Consider the following 23387-nt stretch of genomic DNA (forward strand, 5'->3'; position numbering starts at 1 on the left):
CTCAGGCTTCCCGGTCCCAATCCAGCACTCTGACCACTGCACCACGTTGGCTGACAATTATACTTACAGACTTCTGTCAGGGCAATACACAACAATCCCCATCCAGTGTATCTGACTCCATCCTCCATAAAGGGGTGATTCGTCAGTGACATCTGGCTTAATGGATTCTCACTGTCCACATCTAAGCCATGCGTAGATAGTGTTCTAGCTCTCCGTCTTCAACCTCATTTCTAGCAAGCTTGGTATGGCAACAATATCCTCATAAAAACCTACATAAAAGAAACAATCCTTGCCCAGTCCAAACAGTCCAAGCAAAAATACTATACCTTGTTGAAATAGGATAAAAAACCCCTTATGCGAGGTGTAAAGTCTCATGAAACAAACAGGCTTCCTTATCAAAAGATATTATCAAGAAAAATGTCCATAGTCTGGCAGAGGAGTGATGCCTGTGATAAACACAAGTTATCATCTAATCTCTAATTAGGAGCTGTGAAAACAGAGTATGGGTTTTACGATAACACACAAAAACTTGATCCCTTTTAAACTGGGAGGTTTTCCAGGTAAGATGCAAACCAGTCCTTTGGAACTCCCTTCCACTTGCAGGAGTGGCAAAACAAAATTCCTTTCACCAGATCTCATGTCTGGGACCTGGAATTTCAAGATCCAGCTACTGTGAAGACAAAGCAGGGCTGGCGGTAGGACAAATTCATAAATTTGAAGCCTCAGACCCATTGACAATACTCTCAGTTTACATCAAAAACAATTAGCAGAAACATTTCATACATATCGCGAAGATATAAAACAATAACTCTATTTAACTATTTGACTTAAAATCCTTTTCCTTCTCACCCACAACAACAAGTGGCTGTCCAGAGACCTTCCTTCTCACTCAGTATTTGGAGTGAGACCAGACTCCGGTCATAGTCTACCTTGAGCCCGACTCCACATAGGAAACACTTTTCCGTGCACAGTCTATACAAAAAGAAAAACTTAAACAAAGTCAGAGGAACCTAAGAGCCCCCTCCTTCCCCAGCATGTGTATGTTTGAGTGTATACACATACACTCAAGCATTTTCAAGCAATTACCATCAAGCAATATCATTACAACCATAGGCCATACAGAAAACATAAAGGAAATCAAAAGTATATATCCATACAAAGTTTTCCCCAAATCTCCCTTTAGCTCAAGAAAGCATTACAGGTTTGTATAAAGAAATTACTAAAAGTTAATACCACAGTATAAGATTACATTTGACAAAAACCATTGCATTCTGAGTGACAAGGAGGACACACGCAGTCTGACATGGGGAGAATGGAGTAGACAGAACTCGCCCTTTCTTCCGCATATACATTTGTATCCCAGCCATTTAGCAGCATTCCCCCCTTTTTGCAAAAGGAGGAAGACCCACAAGGAAGGAATACTGCCATTCAGAACCCGTTTCAAGACTGAGGTGCTGCGATAGTTCATTCTGTTGCTAAGACCACGGCTACTAACTATACCTTCAATCTCAATTAAATTCAGTCTCAGGGCAAGTTTCCTCTGTAACAACTTACAGAATATATAGCAAATCACTAAAACATTTTCACATATATAACAAAAGTCCCATCAGATGAATGGCAGAATACTCTCTGCGTTTTAACAAAATGTGGAATCCCACACAGAACTTAACAAAAATAAAGTTCTCAGGAACGGAATCTTCACAGAAGCATATCTGGGCTCCCATAGAAACATATACACACATATATGCACACCCACAGCTTCCCTGGAATTAACATAAGACGCAGTTAACATTCAAACAAAGTCCTTGAAGGGAGGCAGATAAGTTCACATGTTAGTAGATACAATCAAATACCATTTAGAAAACATAATAAAATGAACAGTTACATATTTCAAACTGCATTTAAACAAAATAAAACTGTGGTATTACATTTAAGCATGTTTACCCATGAGCAAGTTAAACAGTTAAGTGGAACACAAAAAGAATCGCCAGTAAACACAGTCATTAGCAAAATAGTCTATAAACCAACATTCTTCTCCCAACCTATCTCAGATCGCATTCCTTCCACCTCACAACCCACACTACACACATTTCATTCCATTCAAATAAAAACTTCCTTTTTGTCCTTCAAACTGCAAACCACCTAGCAATACATTCCATTCAAAATTCCTTTTCTCACTTACAAACCTTTCTCTTCCCTAAGCAGTGCTTGATAACAATCACAGCAGAATAAGCTAAGTTTGCATAGTATTCCAAACAGCTAATCAAACAACAACAACATACAAAAAAAATCCGAGAGGAGCGGCGTGCACTTCCACCCTTGCTCCCCCCCCTTCTCTCAGCTGAAGCAACAAGCAGCTGTTTGAGGAAACAGAATGCAGACACCATGATTTTAGCAAATTACAACCATCCCTTCCTCTTTCAATTCCATTGCATAAATCTTTGAACATATAATATTAAACAAACTTCCCAGGTAGAACTGAATGATCTTCTAGTAGTATACGTAAGGTGGGGGGTCTTTTTAGTGGGCCGGCAGGCACCTTGCCGACGGCGACCAATGTGGTCTTCCAGAACCCACAACCCTTCATCAGCTGGTCTCAAGGCCATAACTCCACAAAACCCCGAGCATATTGATGCCCCTCATATCTACCTGTCTGGGTACAAAACAAAAGCAGCTGCAAAATATTTTGGTAGTCCATGGATCCTTCTGGATCCCATTTGGCCCCATTTTCTAATATGGCCAGGAGTTTCGACAAAAATTAATCATTTTCTTCTTCCTCAACAGGTCGCCGCCCATAAGAACCTGCCAGTTCTTTTAAACACATTCCAACGGGGTACATGACTCCCCTCTCAATTTGCTCTGAGCCTTCCCCATCACTATGTGGGGCTTGGGACTTTTAACCCAGTGGGTGGGACTAACCCAATGAGTGGGACTCAAACCAAGTGGGATTCTAGCCCACCCTGTGCACCTGGACTATAGTGTCTAGGCTTGCACAACACTCACCCGCTCCTTGCAACCTTAATCCTTGCAACCTGGGACTCTAACCCTTGCGCGCTTCTTTCCATCCCGCCGGCCGGACTGCACCCAGTGATCCGCCTCTCTGGACTCCTCACACTTGTGGTGGCCACTCGGGGGCTGCTCTGCCTGTGAAAAAGGACCTGGGAAACTTCCTGGTAGCCGGCATGCCTTTTCACCCAGCAAGAGCCCCGGAGGGGCCGCACCACCCAGTGGGGTCCCTAATTGCACCCCATATCCGAGCCACGGCACCACTTGATGTATCGGGGTAGCCTTGACTGCAATAGGGGAGGTTCGTTCCTTGGCAGATGGAGTCAATAATCAGCCCAGATGAGAGGATTTATGATCAAAGCTTTATTATGCTCTTAAGTAGCATAGGTACTGCTCGACTAATGTCAAAGAGCAGGACAAAAAATCATTCAGAAGGCAATACCTTTATACTCTAAAAATGCTTTCCAAAAGTCAGCTACACAGAGAAACAGAACGTTGTGGTCAGGATAACGGGCCAAGGTTGGGGAACAACATACAAGCTATGCGGGCAGACAGCCAGTCTCCCCAGCCTTATCATCACTTTGTTACTTTGACTTTAAGGGAAGGAAAAGTACCAGTAAACAGTTTACAGTTCAAGAACTACTGACAAGGCTCTTCTTTTTCAGGGGACAAAGAGCTTAGTTAAACATAATGGCGTTGCTTATGTCAAGCTGTGCACTTCTATATCTATTTTGCCATACATCAATGTGAGCCCTTTGGGGACAGGGATCCATCTTATTTATTTATTATTTCTCTGTGTAAACTGCCGAGAGCCATTTTTGGAAGGGCGGTATAGAAATCGAATTAACAACAACAACAACAAGGCTGCTCAAAATAGTGTATCCTTCACCGCCTTCAAACAGGGCATTCCAAAGAGAGACCCGGGCGACCTAAGCCTAGGGAATTCAGTCTCGAGAATGGCAGTAAAAGCCTAGAGACACCTGGCCTCTTTGTCCTTGCTCTCATGAGAGAGCCGTCTGTCAGAGGAAAGCCTCTTCACTTCTGCCAGCTGTCACTGCTTTCTTGAAAGGCACACTTTATCTGTTGCTCAGCATCATGAATTTCAGTTTTTGAAATGGACCCATCTGGATTGGGACCCCTACGGTGGGGTGCCCCTTTTCATTCTGAGGAGGAAATAAATATCCTCCCCATGGGGAAAAGGGCCTGGGGCCCCCTTCCACAACACCCAATTGCATGGGAAGTGTTAATGAAACTGATCCAGGGATGATTGGTTGGCACCTCCAATGTTTGGGCTTGTGTGGGGAATTAACTGTTAAAGGGGTCAGCTCCACCAGTTTTAATTTGTGCAAACATTTGGACTCATGAAATGACTGGATTTGAGACAAGGATATAGTTTCAAAATCAAAAGAAGAATTAAGGGGGCGGGATACAGGAAAGGAATGCTGTGATTAGAGCAATAAAAATGTACTAAGCAATTTAACTAAAATGAGGCGTTTCTAATGTAAAAAGCAACTGCAATGAGGCGTTCTAACTTAAGGTCTAATTGTGTCAGTTTCCCAGACGGACAAGAGGAAGAAGCTAAGAGAGGGGGAAGAGGGAGGTTTGAAAAGACGTTATAGATTGGGGTCCTGAGAGCCGGACAACCGCCATACTGCACCTGTCTCGAGGCAGCGGGGCTTCGAGCAGCTGGAGACTCATGTCCTTCGGGGACAGCAAGGTGGAACGCAGGAGGGTTGCAAGGATTAGTATGAGGAGGGATGCCCACAAGAATGGCTTCTCCATGGGTCCAGCTTCCTATAGGTACGAGGCAAGCTGGGTGGATTGGCACAAGGACCGATCCAAATAATAGTGATTTCAAGCTCTTTGTAGGTTGCAAGAGAGAGTATGGAATGCTCAGTGGGTTCCCAATTATAGCACAGGAGGGAGCACAAAGGTGGCTGGATGGAATCCCGAGTGGAGCGCAAGGGAGTGCTTGTTGCAGTGGAGTCCCCGGTGAGAGGCACAGGGGAGCACAAAGACTGTAGAGAGCATCCGATGGAGTCCCAAGTGTGAAGCACAAGGGAGCATGGAGATTGTTTGCTGGATCTTTGGAGTTTCCAGTGTATAGCATGGGTGGTTTGTTATAGATGGTTTGTTGGAGTGTCCGATGGAGTCCCAAGTGAGAGGCACAAGGGAGCACACTGTTGCAGTGGAGTCCCAAGTGTAATACGCGAGGAAGCACACTGGGTCATGGAGCTGGAGATACTTATATCCCAAAATGTGCCTTGGGGGCACATTCCTACTGTCATACTTTGCTAAATCAGGGAGCCTGGACGGAATGGTTCAGAATGCATTGTTACTGATGGTTCTTCCTGGGTGTGACAATGGGGGTGTGCCTTTTGCAAGTAAGGCAGTTTGTGATGAAAATCAGAGTATGTAGGTGCGTGAAAGAATATCTGTGTCGGGACAGGCTCTCCAATGATCCTATCAATAGTTTCAATGGGTACACCTTTGAGCCAACGTCACTGACCCATCTCCTCTGTAATGGGGAGATTTTTATTTCACCACCTTATCTTCTCCTCTCTTCCTGCTAGCACAATTGGTTCATTAATGGGTGTTATCTCCTGTGAAAGGAGGGGAGTGAGGTGGTTTACTCTAAGAACAGGGTGTCCTTGAAAGGTGTCCTTGATATAGTTAATTCTCAAGTCTACTTGAGTTCAACGCTGAAACTCCCATCTGAGGAGAGGGGGTGCATCTTATCCCCATTCCAATATTTGCTTTGTTTGCAACTAAATCCAGGGGCGACTAGCCCACTACCAAGTGACTTGTCCCCATGAGTACCATAAACGGAGAGCTCATATTGCGGTGTAGCTTCTGAGCATATACAAAGTGCAATCTCCAGGCCTGGAGATGCAACTGCAAACAGGGAGGCTCCTGAGAGCCGGGTAGACTAAGCGTGGCTGGTAACAGAAGGTAAGTGGGTTGTGCCTCCCATATTCAGGTGGGATGCAATTGTGATTGAGAGCATAGTTTGTGACTGAAAAAGCGAGCTTTGCAGGCAGTACGAGGGAGTGCGAGGGGTCTAGGAAGCCCCTTTTTATAAGCTTAAAACATGTGCTTGGGGTTTCAAGTAACTCACAGAGCACCTGGTGGTAGAACAATAATAATGTATTTATTTTATTTAACATATGTTTATACCACCCAAAACTTACGTCTCTGGGTGGTTCACAACAAATAAATAATAAAGTTTATTTGTTAGCTGCCCCATAACAATTTGTTCTCTGTGCAGCTTGCAACACAATATTAAAACATGAAATAAAAACACACAACATATTAAATCATAACAGACCCCCCCAAAAAGGGGGGGGAGAAAATACAAAATACACTACAATACAAAACAATTAAAAAAACATTTTTAAAAAATCAGTTAAAATCAGAATAAAATTTAAAAGGCCTGTGTGAACAAAAAGGTCTTCACTTGGCGTCTAAAAGAACAAGTGGTGAAACCAGGCAAAGCTCACTGGGGAGGCTATTCCATAAAAGGGGTGCAAACACTGAAAAGGCCCTCTCCCTAGTAGCCACTTGCTTCACCCTGTTTGGCAGGAGTATTCGGAGGAGGGCCTCTGAAGAAGCTCTTAAGGTCCGAGTTGGGACAATGGGCCGAAAGGTTTAACCAAAGGGGGTGGGGGGATATACCAATTACATGAGCCAGAGAGGAGATAAGTTTATCTTGATAGTGAAATAAGCAAAACTTATTTGTGGGGATGCCACTCTGTTAGCCCTTGGCATTAAGAGATTCCGGAGGAGATAACTTGATGGCTTTAATGCTTAATGAAGGAATACAGGAGAGAATGCAACCGGACGTGTCACTAGGACAAGGGGCAATGGGGACCTGGTCTATAGGCAAAAAGGCTCAAAGGAATTATATGGAAAGTCAGTTTTAGGATGCTGAGGTACTTCTGCACATACCCCAAAAGGTGGAATACCCGTACTTGGGTTCCTTGTACACATGACTTTCTCCGCTCCATTCTTGCTACTGTTTACAGAAAGACAAAAAATGAACTTGTGTAACAATATTACCTTGTTTCAGCAAATATTAGGTGATATTATTATTATTATTATTATTATTTTATTAACAACAACAAACTTTTAAATCTTTGGTCCACACCGAGGTGCCCAGGAAGAAATATCCACTAAATTCAGCGGAGGTGGGGAGAGAGTAAGGAGGTTTGCTTCCTTATTAATTAAAAAAAATATGCAGGAACATTCATTACAGAAGAGTCCACTGCATACCATAGTGGATCAAATATGAAAGCATGTAGACTTAATCCTTGCTTGTTTATATGACTTCTCTCTCTTTCTCTCTCTTTCTCCCTCCCCTCACCCCCACCCGTTCGGTTGAAACAGATGTTGCTCCAGTAGAGCAATGGTTTGTACAATTTACTATGCATCATGGATTAGATATGTTTACTACTGATGGAACATTACTGGATCATATTCGAGGTAAGTCATAGCTTGTAGAGACTGAGGGTTTTAAAAAGGTAATTATGATCACAGTGAAATTAATTCATGGATCCGTCTTTGGGTGCCACCAGTTCATCTGGTGGCAACCTAGGATTGGATCTTCTCAGTTTCCACCCCTAGGTTGTAGAACGCGCTCCCCATGGATATAAGAGGGTTGTCTTCCTCGGAGGCCTTCAGGAGAGCCTTAAAGACCCATCTCTTCAGCCTGGCCTTTAATATATAATAGCTGACCTGGCGCAGAGCATCTGTGCCCCTAGTTCTTCCTGTTGTTCTTCCCCACTGGCTGGCCCAGTGGCAGGTGGTCTCCTTCCCCGCTGGCCAGCTCTCCTTCCTCACCCGCCAGCCCGGTGGCAGGCATGCTCCCTCCCTGCCGGCCGGCCCAGCAGCAGGCACTTTCCCTCGCCAGCCGGCCCAGTGGCAGCCACCATTTTCTCTCTCTGTACCCATGGCTATTTGGAAGCTGCTTGTGAACTCTCACGAGAGCTGCCATGCATGGGATTAGCCACAGATACGTCTTAGAGAAATAAATATATAGATAGTTTTAACCTTAATTTCAATGAGATTTTTATTTCAATTGTTGTATTCTGTGTTTTTGATTTTTTTAAAAAATAGAATTTTTTAATTTTTTAATATTAAGGAGTGGATAAAGGAAAAATACCTCAAAAATGTTCAAAATACAAGAAATAGCCTTTGTTATTGCAGACAGCATGGGTAAAGACACTGGATGGGCAACTTTAGCCCGTGCCATCATATTGTAAACCAGGTATTTTAAGTCCAGCTCCGGCTGTTTCAATTCAAGGCCCAGAGCCTCCGCCATGTCACGAATCTGGATGTGATAAGCCTTCAGCTCTTCAGTCAGTGAAACTGAAGTATATGGGGGCACATCAGCTGGGAGCTCTGGATCCAACGGCTCTTCTGGAATCGTAGGGTCCTCCTCGTCAGTATCTGATGTATTAGAGGAATCAGCATCCCCTGAATCTGGCACCTCAATAGGCATAACTGGCACATCCTGTCCTCGCCTAACCAATGTTGCAGGTGCCTTAGGCACCGTGGGCACAGTTATAGGTACAGTTGAACAGCGTTGGCTAGCCCTGTTTCCCATGTCAGGGAATTGTGAAGTAGCCTGTCTTAGTATAGCTCTCGGCTGCTGCTGCAGAGACGGCTGCACGAGGCCGGCCTCCTGCTGCGCTTTCCAAATTTTATAGTCAGCATATACCAGCATAATCCATTGGGTAAACCACAAGTGCCTAAGATAGATTAGATAGATCAGATAGATTTCTAAAAGCATCTAGAATATTTGGAATTTGGGAAGTGTGCCTGTCCTTATATAAAATATTCATTTAATAAAAGGTCAGTCTTTGTCAACAAAGAACCCCTAAATACCCCCAAACCCTAAAATATAGATTAAAAAAAATGCAATAAGACAGTAATAATAATAATAAAATATGAAAAAAAACACCACAATGTACTATGGATAGCATCCACAGTGATGCTCACAAAAGGTCATTTTTTGTGATGCTCCACAAAGTTGAACTACTGATAGCGGAAGAGGAATCACATGAATTTATACTGTGCAAGGAGTTCCTTATTTTCACGTAGATGGGCTTGTGCAAGAAATAGCGCAGGAAATAGCGCAATATATTGTACTAGTGCAAGAACTAGTCTAGAAGAGAGGTGAATTTTTTTCATGCAACACATATGTACTACATCTTACGCTGGTGCCACAGCATTAGCACTAGCACAAGGCCAGTCTGGATGCTTAAAAATGATCAGAAGAAAATAAGAGAAATTCCTTATATGGAACAGAAGAAAAATTTCTTAACAAAGTAGTCCAAGCTGAAAGTGAGACTAAATACATAAATTCCAGAATGATTACCACTAGACAGAAGGAAAATTAGGAACATTTCTTTTCTTGTGTGAGACAATCTATATGAGAGTCAAGAAAACAAAAGGTATACTATATAGCTTATAAAAGAAAGAGGAGGCAAATATGAAAAACAGAGAAAGAACAACCCAGAAAATGAAGGTTTCCTTAAACTGCAAAATTAAAAATTGTGGGAGGAGTGGACAAGTCCACCACCCCTTATTATTTTGTACTGCAAAATCAACTGAGCTTCTCTGGTGCTTTGATTGGTCATTTCTCACTTGTTAAAACAGTAATTTCGATAGTATTTTTTAAAAGGTCTGTTTTGTTTAATGGTAAATCAAGACCTTTCATATCCTCATCTCTTTGTCCTTAAGCCTCAGTTGGAGGATCTGGCAGTTCTATAACTGATGCAGGTGGCTTCTCAGGAAGGTTTTAGCTAGCTGGTGGATGAGACTTCTCCTGGTGCCTTGGTGACAGCAAAATCAAGTCAAAGCCCCTCCACTGGCTCCATTTGCATTAGACCATAGAGTGCGTTCACATGACCACCTGTAAGTACTTACAAAGTAGGTATGAACGAAACAGAGTTTGATTCACTGCTTTATCATGCTCCCAGCAGGTGTGATGTCTGAATCCACCCACTTTTAGTCACTGACTTCCACCTTAGATTTTACCAACTTCCTGCATCCCCTTGAAATCAAGCGTTGAAGTGGGCTTGACACAGTCAGTAACAGCTAAGGTGCAAGTGGGTAACTGGGATTGGGAACCAAAGGTGGGTGAGTTCAGACATCTCATCCTCCCACACCTACTTTTTAAGTACTTAGAGGCAGTTGAACAAACCCACCCACACACTCATGTCCATTTTTTTGAAACCTGAGTTAATAGAGCATGCTTGGGTTTTTTGAATTACTGATTACATGCAACATCTGTTGGAGAAATATGAGCATGTGGAGCCTCATGAACTCTTGTGGTACTGATCTTAGGCAGAACAGATCCTTACGGTATTTGTGTGAGAGGTAAGACTATTCAAATGCCCTTATGTAATTTGGAAGTGTGCATCTGTATTTTTGACTTTCCTTCTTCCTGGTTGTGGTATGTCTCAAATAGTCTCCATAGCTTTCAACTTTGAGGAGGGGCACCAGGTTCCATGAAGTTAATGGGGGGTGATAATATGGTTGTTTTTTTGTTTTTTGTTTTGGCAAATGTTTGTTTATGAATTTGGATTGTCCACCCAATTATATCACTGGCTGTCAGACTACAACTTCAGCTGAACAGTTACATCATGTAGGAACTCTCTGAGATTCAGCTTTACTCTTAAAAATCCATTATTTGCAGGCCACCTTTTCTTTCTTTCAGGTTAAAAATGCATAATCAAGTTGGCATAATCTGCCTGCTTGATATAGTGAACCTTAAAAACAAACACTCATCTGCTTTTTGGCTTCAAAATAGAAAGGATCTGTTGACTCAATGTGTTCAGCCACACATTCATTCAATTTCCATAAACTGTACTGTTGAATATGTAGTATATTGACTACCAGATCAAGCTACCTTGAACTTCCAGTCCACCCACTTTTCATTCACTCCACTCTTGATTTTCTGATTTTCAAAAATAGCTATCAGATATAACCCAGCCTCACACATTTCAGTGGTAAGAGCCAAGTACTACAATCACTCAATACTCAATCGTATTATCTATTAATTAATTATGTAAAAGAAGAGTATGCTCTTGCTTTCTTCAATATTAATCCTTGGGACATTTTTCTGTTCCACAGAACCTGTACTTCAGTGGGAAGACTACTTTGGTGATGAAATAGACATTATCAATCTAGTACCTTTTGTGAGAAATACCAAGGGAACAAAAAGCCCTTGTGCAAGTGATGTGGCAATTTTAGGTCTCATTCTTGATGGAAAAATAAATGGTAAGTGAAATACCTTTATGAGTGTACTTCAATAGATGAGTGTGATCAGTACTCTCCAAAGTGAATATAGGAAATCCTCAGACTTACAATACAGTTGGTTCCTGAAATCTAAGTCTTAAGTTGAAATGTCTTAACTTGGAACCTTTTTTCCATAGGAAACTATTATAAATAGAGATTTGGTTCCTGAATCAAGGTTGGATATCCTGTTTCTTTTCTGCTACTGTCATAGCCAGTGGTGATGTGCAGATGTGTTGCGGAGAAGTTGATGATGAAGAATCAGAAGTTGCTCACCCTTGCCACTCACTCCCTTCTGAGTCCTTTCCTGGATCTTTCTCATTTTTCCATAGAAGGAAAAAGTGGCTTGCCTCCATCTCCTTAACAAAGGGTGGTTAGATAGGGAAGGAAGTGGCATGGGCAGGAAACAGGCCAGGCTCTCTCCATTTAGCCATCATAGCGCAGCAGTAGAGCCTGGGGGAGGAGAAATTGAAGCAGCAGGATGGGGTGTGGGGGACAGGAACGACATTTTGTCCAGGTAAGTCAACCCATTCCTCCTCAGCCACGGTTGCCTCTGCCACCAGGACTGCCAGTCTCAATAACAGTGCGAGTCTTAGCCACCATTGCCACACCTACCTCCTCCTCCTCCTCTAACTCATGTGCCAGCAGTGAGTGTTTTAAAGTGAAACAGAGTTGTAAAGTTGAAATAGGTGACTATTTACAAACATCTTAAGTATCATTTGTCTTAAGTTGGAATGCCGTAAGTTGAGGAATGCTGGTACCTTCCGTTTCAGCTAGTGAGATCCTATGGTTCTAATACAATGGGCAGCTGCTGTGCCAGGCTTAATACCAGTGTAATCTGGTCATGTTCCTATATCAAATCAACAGTACAACAATAGCTGTAGAAATAAAATCTTCCATAGCAATATCAACAGCAGTTCCTGAAGTGTCCCTGGTGACCTCACCACCACCCATCAATGACGGTGTTCCTCACCAACAATATGTCCACTTTACTCAAGCACAGAATAATTGTGCAGCCCATGACGTTGCCAGCCTAGTGCACAAACATGCTCTGCACACAATGCATATCTAGGCAAACAAAAAGGGACCACAATACCTCCCCCTGTTTCAGCTGCCATGGTGCTTTATGTAGGAGATCTGCATGAGAACCTAGAAGCTTTCCCATAGGAGGGTTCAAATCCTTCTTGGAGAAAAGTGCCTCTACACCAGTGATCTTTTCTATTTTCAAGCAGGGGCGACTTTGGCAAAAAACCAACAACCTTCAATGTGAGAGCCATTTCCCACTGTGCTGACTTCTGCACAGCACTGTGCTTTACTCAGTGCTGAGAAGGTTCTTTAAGAAAAAATGGAGCCAGGGGTGGAGCTCTTGTGTGAATGGGTTCAATGAACTGCGGCCGCCAATAGAAAGGGCTGCTGAAGCCTACAGGGGTGTGTGGCTCGGGCTGTGGAAGAGCCCTGAGCAAACTCCCCCTGCCCATACCTGGGCCCTGAATGAGCACTCCCCTCGCTGGAGAGAATGCTCCCTCACTGGAGCAAATGCTGCCTGAAAAGGACAGGAGTGCTCACTCAGGGCTCTCTGTAGTCCGGGCATGGGGAGTTCTCTCGGGGCTCTTCCGGAGCCTGAGACACACCCTGTGTGCATGATGACATAGTTAGAGGGGCTGCCGGGGGGGGGGGGCGGACCCAAGCCGCCATTCAGCTGGCTCCGCACCTGAACAGAGCCCTATCTTAAGAGCTTAGTGGGGAAAGCACTGGGAAGGGCTATGCTTCCCAGCACTCATGCACGCCTTCCAAGATGATGCAGGGGCTCAAAGAGGCCCAGTTTCCTTTAAAGGAACTACCATCACCCACTGTACAGAGAGAAAAGTTGTCTCTGCGTGGTGCCAACAAGAAAAGTCTGCAGAATATTCAGCTTTTGCTAAAGATTCACACAGGCCTAATAAACAATTAGTTGGGGGGGGCACTTAGGGCTGATGGGGGCCACTACTGGCCCCTGGACCTTACAGGGAAGACTACTGCTCTACACAGATTAATTTTGTAACACTGTGTTTAGCATGTTTGTATTGCTCTGTATGCAAGAAGATAGTGGTTGACATACCACACAAGGGTACATCAGTTCAGTAACATTACATGCATGCAAGTTGCATAGATGCAATAATTGTGCATATGATGTTGCACAAGAGCAGGCCCATTATTTCCAATAATCTTTCTCTTGTGAGACTTGCCGCTTTTGCATTGGTGCAATTTGCACAGCTTGCATACATTCAATTTTACTGGGTGGATGTACTCTTGTGTGGTATGTCAGCCACTTGTCCTGTATTACTGAAATGTTCAGTGGTGGCAGAAAGTAATTTAAATATCAAGATTTACTGACAGATAATATCAAGATTTAATGTCAGCCACTTGTCCTGTATTATTGAAATGTTCAGTGGTGGTAGAAAGAAATTTAAATATCAAGATTTACTGACAGTCCTTACTGTGGAGTGGACTAAGATCTATCTGTAGTCTGTTATATTGGAGGCAGACACTAGGTTCTTCCCACCCACCCACATGCTGCTGTAAGAAGTTAAAAGAGGGGTTGTTGCTTGTGTATCCTCATCCTACTGTTCTCAAGGAAACAGTTCATTGCAGGTTTTAGTATTGTTTTTTTCTGTTTCTGGATAATATGAATATTATCTATCACAGAGAGAAAACAACTACTACTACTGCTACTACTACAACAACAAATATTTATATATGGCTCTTCAACAAAATTCTCAAAGCAGTTTACATAGAAAAATAAATACAAAAATAAGATGGCCCCCTGTCCCCAAAGGGCTCAGAATCTAAAAAGAAACATAAGGCAAACACCAGCAACAGCCACGGAAGGGATGCTGTGCTGGGGCTGGATAGGGCCAAAACTGTCTGTGTCCAGATAAATGAAAACTTCATTTTGTTTTCTGCATGGTTGATGGTTTCTATTCTAGATTGTAATCCCGCCCCCCATTTTTACGACTGACTATTTATTTATTTAATCATATTTACGTACTGCCTTGCATATCTCTCTCTCTAGGCAGTGTAAATAATCCAAATTACAATATAAATATAAAATAAAATCAATTAAAACACTTTCACAGAATAAAAACAATTAAAAACAATTCACAGAATAAAACAATTTAAATAATTTCACAGAGTAAAACAATTAAACAGTTTTAAAATAGTTTTAATTAAAAGCCTGAGAAAACAGATGTGTTTTAAGGGTCTTTTAAAGATCAACCAGAGAAGGAGAAGCTCTTATTTTGCATTCCAAAGTAGGCTTGTGCATTTTGATTCGGGTACAAAATGTTTTGTGCCCAAAAATGGCAATTTCAGAGGTTTTGTAACTAAAACAAAATCAAGAATTAAAAACCAGAAATTTTTGTTTCCAAATCGAAATGACTGTGTTTCGGGCAGAATGCTATGTTCTTCGGAAAAACATTGCAGTTCAAATTGACTTCTCTGACTCTCTCCACTCCAGCTGAGTGATTAGCAGAAGATAAGATATGCAAAAACTGTTGAGCATGAATAGTTAAGTGTTGTATTCAGTGTGATTGAAATGCAAACTGACCTTGCAAAGGGATCTAGAAGACAGCATTTTGAGACAGAAATACCCAAATATCTTTCGGAGCTCAATACAGTTCCAAAGCTCTTGCTAAAAGCCATGGTATAAATTGTGTGGAGAAGGTTTTTGAGAAGCTGGTTAGGAAAGTTCTGAAATTACACAGGTGTTTCTTTCCAAAGGTTTAGAAAGAATCTCTTGACTTGTTCAGGGCTCTTTTGAAGAGCTATTTTGTTTTTCTCTTATTTTTATGAGTTATAGTGGTGCCTAAGTTTTGTTGCCCAAGTTGAGCAGTCTAATGTAATTTAGGCCACAATGTAATTTGGTGGGACATGATGTCTAAGCCAGTGGTTCACAACTTTTGCCATTGCAGGGACAGGTCATCCACATGGGACTACAGGAGACAAAAGGAGGGGGGTGGGGAATATCCCTGTCAATTTATTGACATCCCCAGGAATCTTAGTTGCTTCTCTATTTCTTGTAACCATGATCCATGGTTTTGCACTTTCTGAAATGCAGTGATGATAAATCTCAACAATTCTGAACAGGAGGCTGATTTGTTTGGGCTACGGCTCACTCCACTTCAGTTAAATGCACATTTGAAGCTGTTCCATAGTACCAAGGCAGGGTTTATTTTATTTTATTTTTTAATATTTTATATCCCGCTCTTCCTCCAAGGAGCCCAGAGCAGTGTACTACATACTTAGGTTTCTCCTCACAACAACCCTGTGAAGTAGGTTAGGCTGAGAGAAGTGAATGGCCCAGAGTCACCCAGCTAGTATCATGGCTGAATGGGGATTTGAACTCAGGTCTCCCCGGTCCTAGTCCAGCACTCTAACCACTACACCATGCTGGCTCATTGGTCTATTTTGCTATCTCAAATGACCTGTGGTCACTGTTCCATGGGGAGGGAGTGTTTTTATTGAAAGATTACTTGAATCCAAAAATGGGTTGTGCTGCTGTGCTAGTGCCACAGGGACAGGCTCCCATCCGCTGCAAAATTCTCAAATAACTGTGCCAAAAAATTAAGTGTTGTAGTTGTTCAACATTCTCTTCACTCTTTCAACTTGTTTATGTGGGGCTTCAGGGGCAAAACAGTGGCTTGGGTGGCAGTGCCCCAAGGGTAGTGCACCTAGAATACAAACAGGGCAAAGGGCTGATTTCTTTGGAATTTTTGAGGTTTACGCATCTTTAAGATTTTCCCCCATAGGGAATAATGGAGGTTTCAGCAACCCCATAACTCCATCTGGGGGGCGCTGGGATGGCCTGAAGCGAGTGGTGGTGTAGTGCACAGAGGGTGCCAACCAAGCTCCTGGATTGCTAACCCATTGCGGTACTGGACTTTGTTGTTTCTGAAGTGTTGAGTATAGATTCTCTGGTAGCAAATGAGATTTTTAATGAAAAACCATGAATCCATTTTCATATGCTACTAGAGAATCTACTCTCAGAACACCTCTTGAACAACAAAACCCTGTACTTGGGTTGGCAACCCATGTGGGTGGTTGGCACCCTATGTGCACTACACCGCCACTTGCTCTGGGCCACCCCAGTGCCCCTCATGTGGAGTTATGGGACTGCAGAAACCTCCATTATACCCTACAAGGAAAAATTAAAAGACACGTAACTGCATTAATTCTTTAAAAATCAGCCCTTTGCCAAATTCCTCTGAAAAAATGTGGTAGCTTCCTTGCACCAACTGGGCACTACCAGCAACCACATTCCACTCTGGGCCACCCTTTCCCCCCACCCCGCGTGAAGCTATACTTTTCCTGAAACCTCCATCATACCCTATGGAGAAAATCTGAAAGACGCACAAACTTCAAAAATTAACCAAAAATCAGCAGTTTGCCCAATTCCTTTGACATTTTTGTGGTAGCTTCCACTCATTGGGCACTATAACCCCCACCCAATCTTTTGACCACATGACCCATTTAAAAATCTGAATTAATTCTGATTCAGATTCGGATTAATTTGGATACAAAACAAAACTGGGGTGATTCAGAAGGCTTAATTTTGGAAAAAATACAAAATGGGGTTGATTCGGATTTGGTACAAATCAAAACATAAAAAATACAAAACGCACAACCCCATCCCAAAGCCCCAGGGCAGCCACAGAGAAGGCCAGCCTGCCCCCAAGTTGCCACCAAATGAGCTGACTGCAACTGTAACCAAATCTCCTTAAATGATCTTAATAGGTGGCAGGGTTCATGATAAAGGAGGCAGTCTCTTAAGTACCCTGGGCCTAAGACATTCAGGGCTTTATAGGTAATTAGTATTTTTAAGCCCGTTATAATAACGGGTGCTAGGTCCCCCCCCTTTTATCCTTCTTCCTTTCTCTTGCCTTTTTTTGGTTTCTTTTTTATTTCTGTCTCTCTTCCTTTCTTTCCTTTCCTTCCTTTTCTTGCTCTCCTTTCCCCTCTCTCTCTTTTCTTTCATCTATTGTTTCGGGGCCGCCGCCGCTGTTTCTCCTCTCCCCGCGGCCGGTCTGAGTGCCGCCCCCGCCGCCCATAGTGCCGCCCGCCCCCGCCGACTCTCCCCACTGTTTCTCCTCTCCCCACGGCTGGTCTGAGTGCCGCCCCCGCCACCCATAGTGCCGCCCGCCCCCGCCGACTCTCCCTTCCTTGCGGTCCGTCCGGACCCTTTGCTGCTGCCTCTGCTCTCCTTGCGGCTGCTCCGGACCCTTTGCTGCCGTCTCTGCTCTTTTTGGCGGGTGAGCCAGACCCTGTGCCGCCTCTCCGATCTCCACGGCTGGCCTGGAGCCGTGGCCGCCGCAGCCGCTTCTGCCCTCCCCGTGACCGCCTTTGTCATCTCCACGGCCGGGCAAGGAACTGCCGCCTCTGCCCTCCCCGTGGCCGCCTTTGTCATCTCCGCGGCCGGGCAAGCAACCAACATGGCTGCCTGGTGCCTGTGTCCGTTTTTGCCTCGGCCGTACTGGGCATGCGCTCTGCGCATGCCCAGAACGGCCGAGGGAGACACGGACACACGCCTGGGCGACATGGACTGACAGGCAAGGCTTTTATTATAGAGGATAACCAGCACTTTATATTTCACTCGAAAACATATCGGCAGCCAGTTCAATTCTTTTAAAATTGTTTTAAAATTTTAAAATGAAAGGACTTGTATGATCCCTTCGTGTTATCCCAGAGACCAGTCTGCCTACCGCATTCTGTACCAGTTATAGATCCTTGATGTGATTCCAGTGTATTTACATCACTGGGATACATACATGCGCAGGAGCCCGTTCGGGAAGATTCTAAAAGCTTTGCGTGATGCTCCTGGCTCCACCCACATCAGAATGGGCGGCTGGAGCATTGCCATCCTCAGTTACTTTCCGACCGCCGACGAGTACGGACGCCTTGGAAGGTTCTTCTGCTCGGTCTGACGTTTGCTACCTCAGGACACAGATAAGTGAGAGAGAAACATTTTTCTTGTTAATTTTAATGACTGAGAGAAAGAAAAATACTTTTAAGAGGTGCAGAAGCTGCAAGACCAGCTTCCCCTCTTCTGGAAGACACTCCTTGTGCCTTCTCTGCCTAGGAAACGAACATAATACAGAAACACACTTTACAATTTGGCGCTAAAACTGCAACCCTCGATGTCAAGCTTGAAATCCACCTTGGTGTCGAAGCTGACTGAACCTTCAGCATCGAAATCGGCCCCATCTGCTAAGCCTTCAAAGGACTCCAGGGCTCTGATAACTCCAAGATCTAGACATGCGACCCTGAGCCTTGAGGCTGAACCCTCTTTGACATTGGCACTGAAGGAGAAACATGCTGCTCCTAAGGCCAGTACCTTGACCTCGAAAGAGGCCAAAAGGAGAAAGCCTAAGCCTGATAAGAAGCAACTTTCTTTGCCTTCTTCGACATGTACCAGTCACAAAAAATTGAAGGTGGGCTTAATTCAATTCAATTGTGTTCTCGCCAAGCAGGGAGAACCTTTGATGCCTTGGACCATCCTCCCCTGGTCCCCAAGATAGTAGATCACCTGGCAAATTGGAAGTTAATAGATTGACAGATGGTTTCTCTCGATAGTTCAAATAGGGTATGCCATATAATTCCATACTCTTCCCTGGTTTATGGGCATAAGGTCCACTGCTCTAACCCCTATCCTTTTGGAGGAGGTCATTTCACTTCTGCAAAAGGATGTGATAGAACCTGTCTCGCCATCTCACCACCTAGACAGGTTCTATTCCAGATAATTCCAAGTGCCGAAGAAGGGGGGGTGGGGATCCGGCCCATTTTGGACCTAAAGACACTCAACAAATTTATACCAACAACCAAATTCTGCATGATCTCAATTACATCCCTAATTAAGTTCTTGATAGGAGACAGGTGGTTTGTCGCCATCAACCTAAAAGATGCTTATTTTCATATCAGAATATGTCCAGCACACAGGAAATACCTTCGTTTTATGGTCGGCCCTCAAGTTTACCAATACAAAGTCTTACCTTTTGGGATCTCCACTTCCCCAAGGGTATTTAATAAGGTGATGGCTGTAGTAGTAGCTCATCTCTGTTGCCTTGGGATAGAAGTATACCCGTACTTGGATGATTGGATTTTGACAGCCCAATCAAAAGACAAACTGGAGCAAACACTCATGCTCACCCTCAAAGATTTGGGCATACATGTCAACTACCAAAAATCCAAAATGACTCGTTTGAAGTCTATCCTATTCATAGGGGCTTTGCTAGATGCTGACAGCCAGAGAGTTTTTCCTCCTGGAGGAGCACTTCCTCAAACTGAGCCACCATGTGAATTTAGCTATCATGTCTCCAGTGAGAACAGCATACCAGATACAAGTTCTTTTAGGTCTAATGGCCTCTTGTACTTGCTCAGTCACCTCTGCAAAACTTCGCATGCATCATCTGCAACTCTGGTTCTTGAAGAACTTCAACCTCCTATGTGGCTCACCGTTGCAGATTGTGCATCTACTTCAAAATAGATGATATTCCCTCCTGTGATGGTCTCTTCAAGCACATCTGGCCCACAGGATTTCATTTCAGCCACGTTTCCCACAGGCGATTGTGACCTCGGACGCTTCCAGCAAAGACTGGAAAGCACATTGCCTGACTTACCGCGTCAATGGATCTTGTACAAGAACTCAGAAACAATTACATATAAATGTGCTAGAACTATTGGTGTGTTTTCTGGGAATGAAAGCCTTCAGGCCTTTGCTACAGGGAAAATTGGTCCAGCTCGTGATGGATAACACGACAGCTGCCGCATATGTGAACAACCACGGCAGTACTGTGTCACGTCCCCTGTGCAGCCTGGCATTGAAATTATGGGATTGGTGCATTCAACACAATGATCATCCCATAGCAATTCACATCAAAGGGGTGGACAATGTGGAAGCCAACACACTGAGTTGCACATTGCACCACTCAGATGCTCATGAATGGAGCCTATCCATGACCTAGCTGTCCCCCATCTTTCACGCATGGGAACTCCCGAAGATAGACTTGTTTGCATCAGAGGAAAATGCAAAATGCAATCTATTCTGTTCAAGAGCGAGTGTGGGCATCAACTTGCTGGGAGATGCTTTCTTCCTCCCGTGGGATGAGACTTAATTACCTGTTCCACCCTTTACCTCTGATCTCACGAGTGCTAAACAGGATCCTCCACTAAAGGACCGATTGCATCCTGATCATTCTGGACTGGCTACGACAAGTGTGGTGTCCTACCATATTGCGGCTTTCCAAAGGCAGGAAACAGCCTCTACCGATGGCCCCAGATCTACTCTCCATGCACCACAATCAAGTTTGTACCCCAAGGTCAAAATGCTAAAACTCACTGTGTGGAGAATCATGACACTGAACCCAGTGAATCTTTTTAGAACAAATCCTCTTCAACAAGAAAAAAACCCTCTACCAGGAAGACTTGTGCAGCAGAATGGAAGGACTTCACACTATATGCAGAGGCACATTTTTTCTCGCCTGCTAAAGCTAACATTTTGCAAGTGTTAACTTATCTATCTAGCCTGAAATTAGCTGAACTCTCTAATACCTCCCTTAGGCTCTATCTAGCAGCCATATCTAGCTGTCATGCAAGTATAGACGACTCTACCTTTTTTACTCACCCACTTTCCAAAAATGTTCTCAAGAGTCTGGAGAGCCTTTACCCGAACGTACTTGCCCTGACAACACCCTGGTTGCTCTCTCTGGTTCTGACTAGCCTCATGAGTAGCCCCTTTGAACCCATGGTTTCCATACCCCTTCAATATTTGTCCATTAAAACAGCTTTTTTCATAGCCATTACTTCTGCCTAATGAGTGGGGAAATTGTGTGCTCTTAGATCCGAACCACCCCCCCCCCCGCACGTAAGGTTTCACAAAGACAAAGTAGTCATGTGTATTGACTTGTCCTTCATTCCAAAAATAAATTCTACTTTCCACATCAATCAGGACATTATTTTTCTGGCATTCTTTCGTGGCCCATTATCCAATTTGGAGCTCTCCCTCCACATTTTGGACGTTCTCAGGGCATTGGCTTTCTACCTTGACAGAACCTGGCATTTTCACAAGGATCCTAGACTTTTTGTGTCCTATAGCAAGGATAAGAAGGGCATAAGGATCACTCACCATTGTTTATCCCGCTGGATTGTGCAAGCCATTATAGAGGCTTACAAGTGTCAGGGCAAAACTCCACCCAAGGGCATCAAGGCCCACTCTACATGAGTGGTTGCTTCCTCAGCCGCTAATCTATCAGGTGTCTCCATGGATGAAATCTGGAGAGCTGCCACATGGAATTTGGATCACCCCTTCATTAAACACTATGTGCTGGACCTCTGGTCTTCCAAAGACGCACATTTTGTTCTAAAGCAAGTTCTCTCCTAGCTGAGCACAAAGTAAGTCCAAGACACCCAACTAGGGTTGCCAACTGTCCCTCATTACACAAGATGTCCCTCATTTCAGAGATGAAATGTTGGTCCCTATAGGGACAGCATTTGTCCCTCATTTATTCAGTATCGTATAATTCAATTACATATATGTCAATGATGCTCAGGCTCTTGATTACCACTGCATACACTTCCCAGCTCCCCCCCCCCAGCCAGCCCCCACAAACTTGTGTCCCTCATTCTGGCAATGAAATGTTGGCAACCCTACACTCAACTACTGTAGGAGCTTACTAATCAGCCAATGGTATGAATACACTGGGATCACATAAAAGACAAGCAGGTTGCTTACCTGTAACAGATGATCCTTGAGTGATCCTAGGTATTCACACATCCCACCCTATCTCTTCCTTGGAGGTCGTGCTCTGGGCAACGTCAATATGTTACTTACCTTCTCTCTCACTTACCTTGTCCGGTTCCTCTTATGATGGTTGCTGAAGTCCAGCGGTCGCCCAGGAATCGAGAATGGCAACTCTCCGGTCACCCCTTCTGACGGATGCATGCGCATCGTGGGCAGAGCCAGGAACATCACATGAAGCTTTTAGAATCTTCCCAAATGGACTCCTGTGCAGGCATGAGAATATCTAGGACCACTCAAGGATAATCTGTTACAGTTAAGCAACCTATTTTTTTCCGGACTATGTACAAAGGCAGCCCCACTTAGAATGCATTACAGTAATCAAGCCTGGAGGTTACTAGCATATGTACCACAGTTTTAAGATCATTTACCTCAAGAAAGGGGCATAGCTGACGTTTCAGCCGATGCTGATAAAAAGCACTTCTCGCTGCTGCCTCAGCCTGAAAAACTAGAAAGTGTTTTGGATCCAGGCGCACTCCCAAGCTACATACAGTACTTGTTGTTTGAGGGGTGGGATGGAGTGTAATCCCACCCAGAACAGGCAGATCTAAACCATCACTCCAATTTTGACCCCCCCACAATCAGTACCGCTATCTTATTTGGACTCACCCTCAGTTTCTTATCCCTCATCCAGCCCATTATAGGGAAGTTATACCACTGCCTAATGAAGCTGATATGGAGAAATAGATCTGGGTGTCATCGGCATATTGATAACACCAAATCTCAAACCTGCACCAAATCTCATGATGATCTCTCCCAGTGGTTTCATCTAGTTGTTAAAGAGCATTGGAGACTTGTGGACCTCCATACAGTAACTCTTGCTTTGCAGAGCAATAGTTTCCAAGTGATACCCTCTGTAACCTACCAGAGTGGTAGGAACAGAATCACAGTAAAACAGTGCTGCCCAATCCACCTCCCTCAGGTGGCCCAGAAGGATACTATCGCTGATGGTATCGAAAGCCACCAAGAGATCCAAAAGGATCAGCAGAGTCTGTCTGTCTAAAGCCTCTGTCAAAACCTAATTGGAGATCATCCATCAGGCCAACCAAGCAGGGGCGTACTATTAATTAGACAAAGGGAGACAAATGTCTCCTGGCCCACAGCCTCCGAGGGACCCCCAAGGGGTCCCCAAGACCAGTCTTTGCCACCTTCCCCTCTAAGCCACGTGACTGCACGTGCAGAGCCTTCAACCCCGCAATGCAGTGATCTCTAAGAGCCGCTCACTTGCCCTCTTGCTGCCACTATGGCTGCT

General features: G+C 44.0%; 1 protein-coding gene across 9 annotated transcripts in view; it reads left to right on the forward strand.

The window, feature by feature from the left end:
• The window catches only part of LOC128334016 (cation channel sperm-associated auxiliary subunit beta-like), a 216076-nt gene that overhangs the window by 39931 nt on the left and 152758 nt on the right, over nt 1-23387 (forward strand). For all 9 annotated transcript variants that reach the window (XM_053270222.1, XM_053270289.1, XM_053270274.1 and 6 more), the window contains 2 exons: nt 7393-7488; nt 11146-11292. In XM_053270222.1, coding sequence (XP_053126197.1) covers nt 7393-7488; nt 11146-11292 — 243 coding nt within the window. The remainder of the gene's footprint in view (nt 1-7392; nt 7489-11145; nt 11293-23387) is intronic.

The sequence above is a fragment of the Hemicordylus capensis genome, chromosome 1 (genome assembly GCF_027244095.1).
Source record: "Hemicordylus capensis ecotype Gifberg chromosome 1, rHemCap1.1.pri, whole genome shotgun sequence".
NCBI lineage: Eukaryota > Metazoa > Chordata > Lepidosauria > Squamata > Cordylidae > Hemicordylus > Hemicordylus capensis.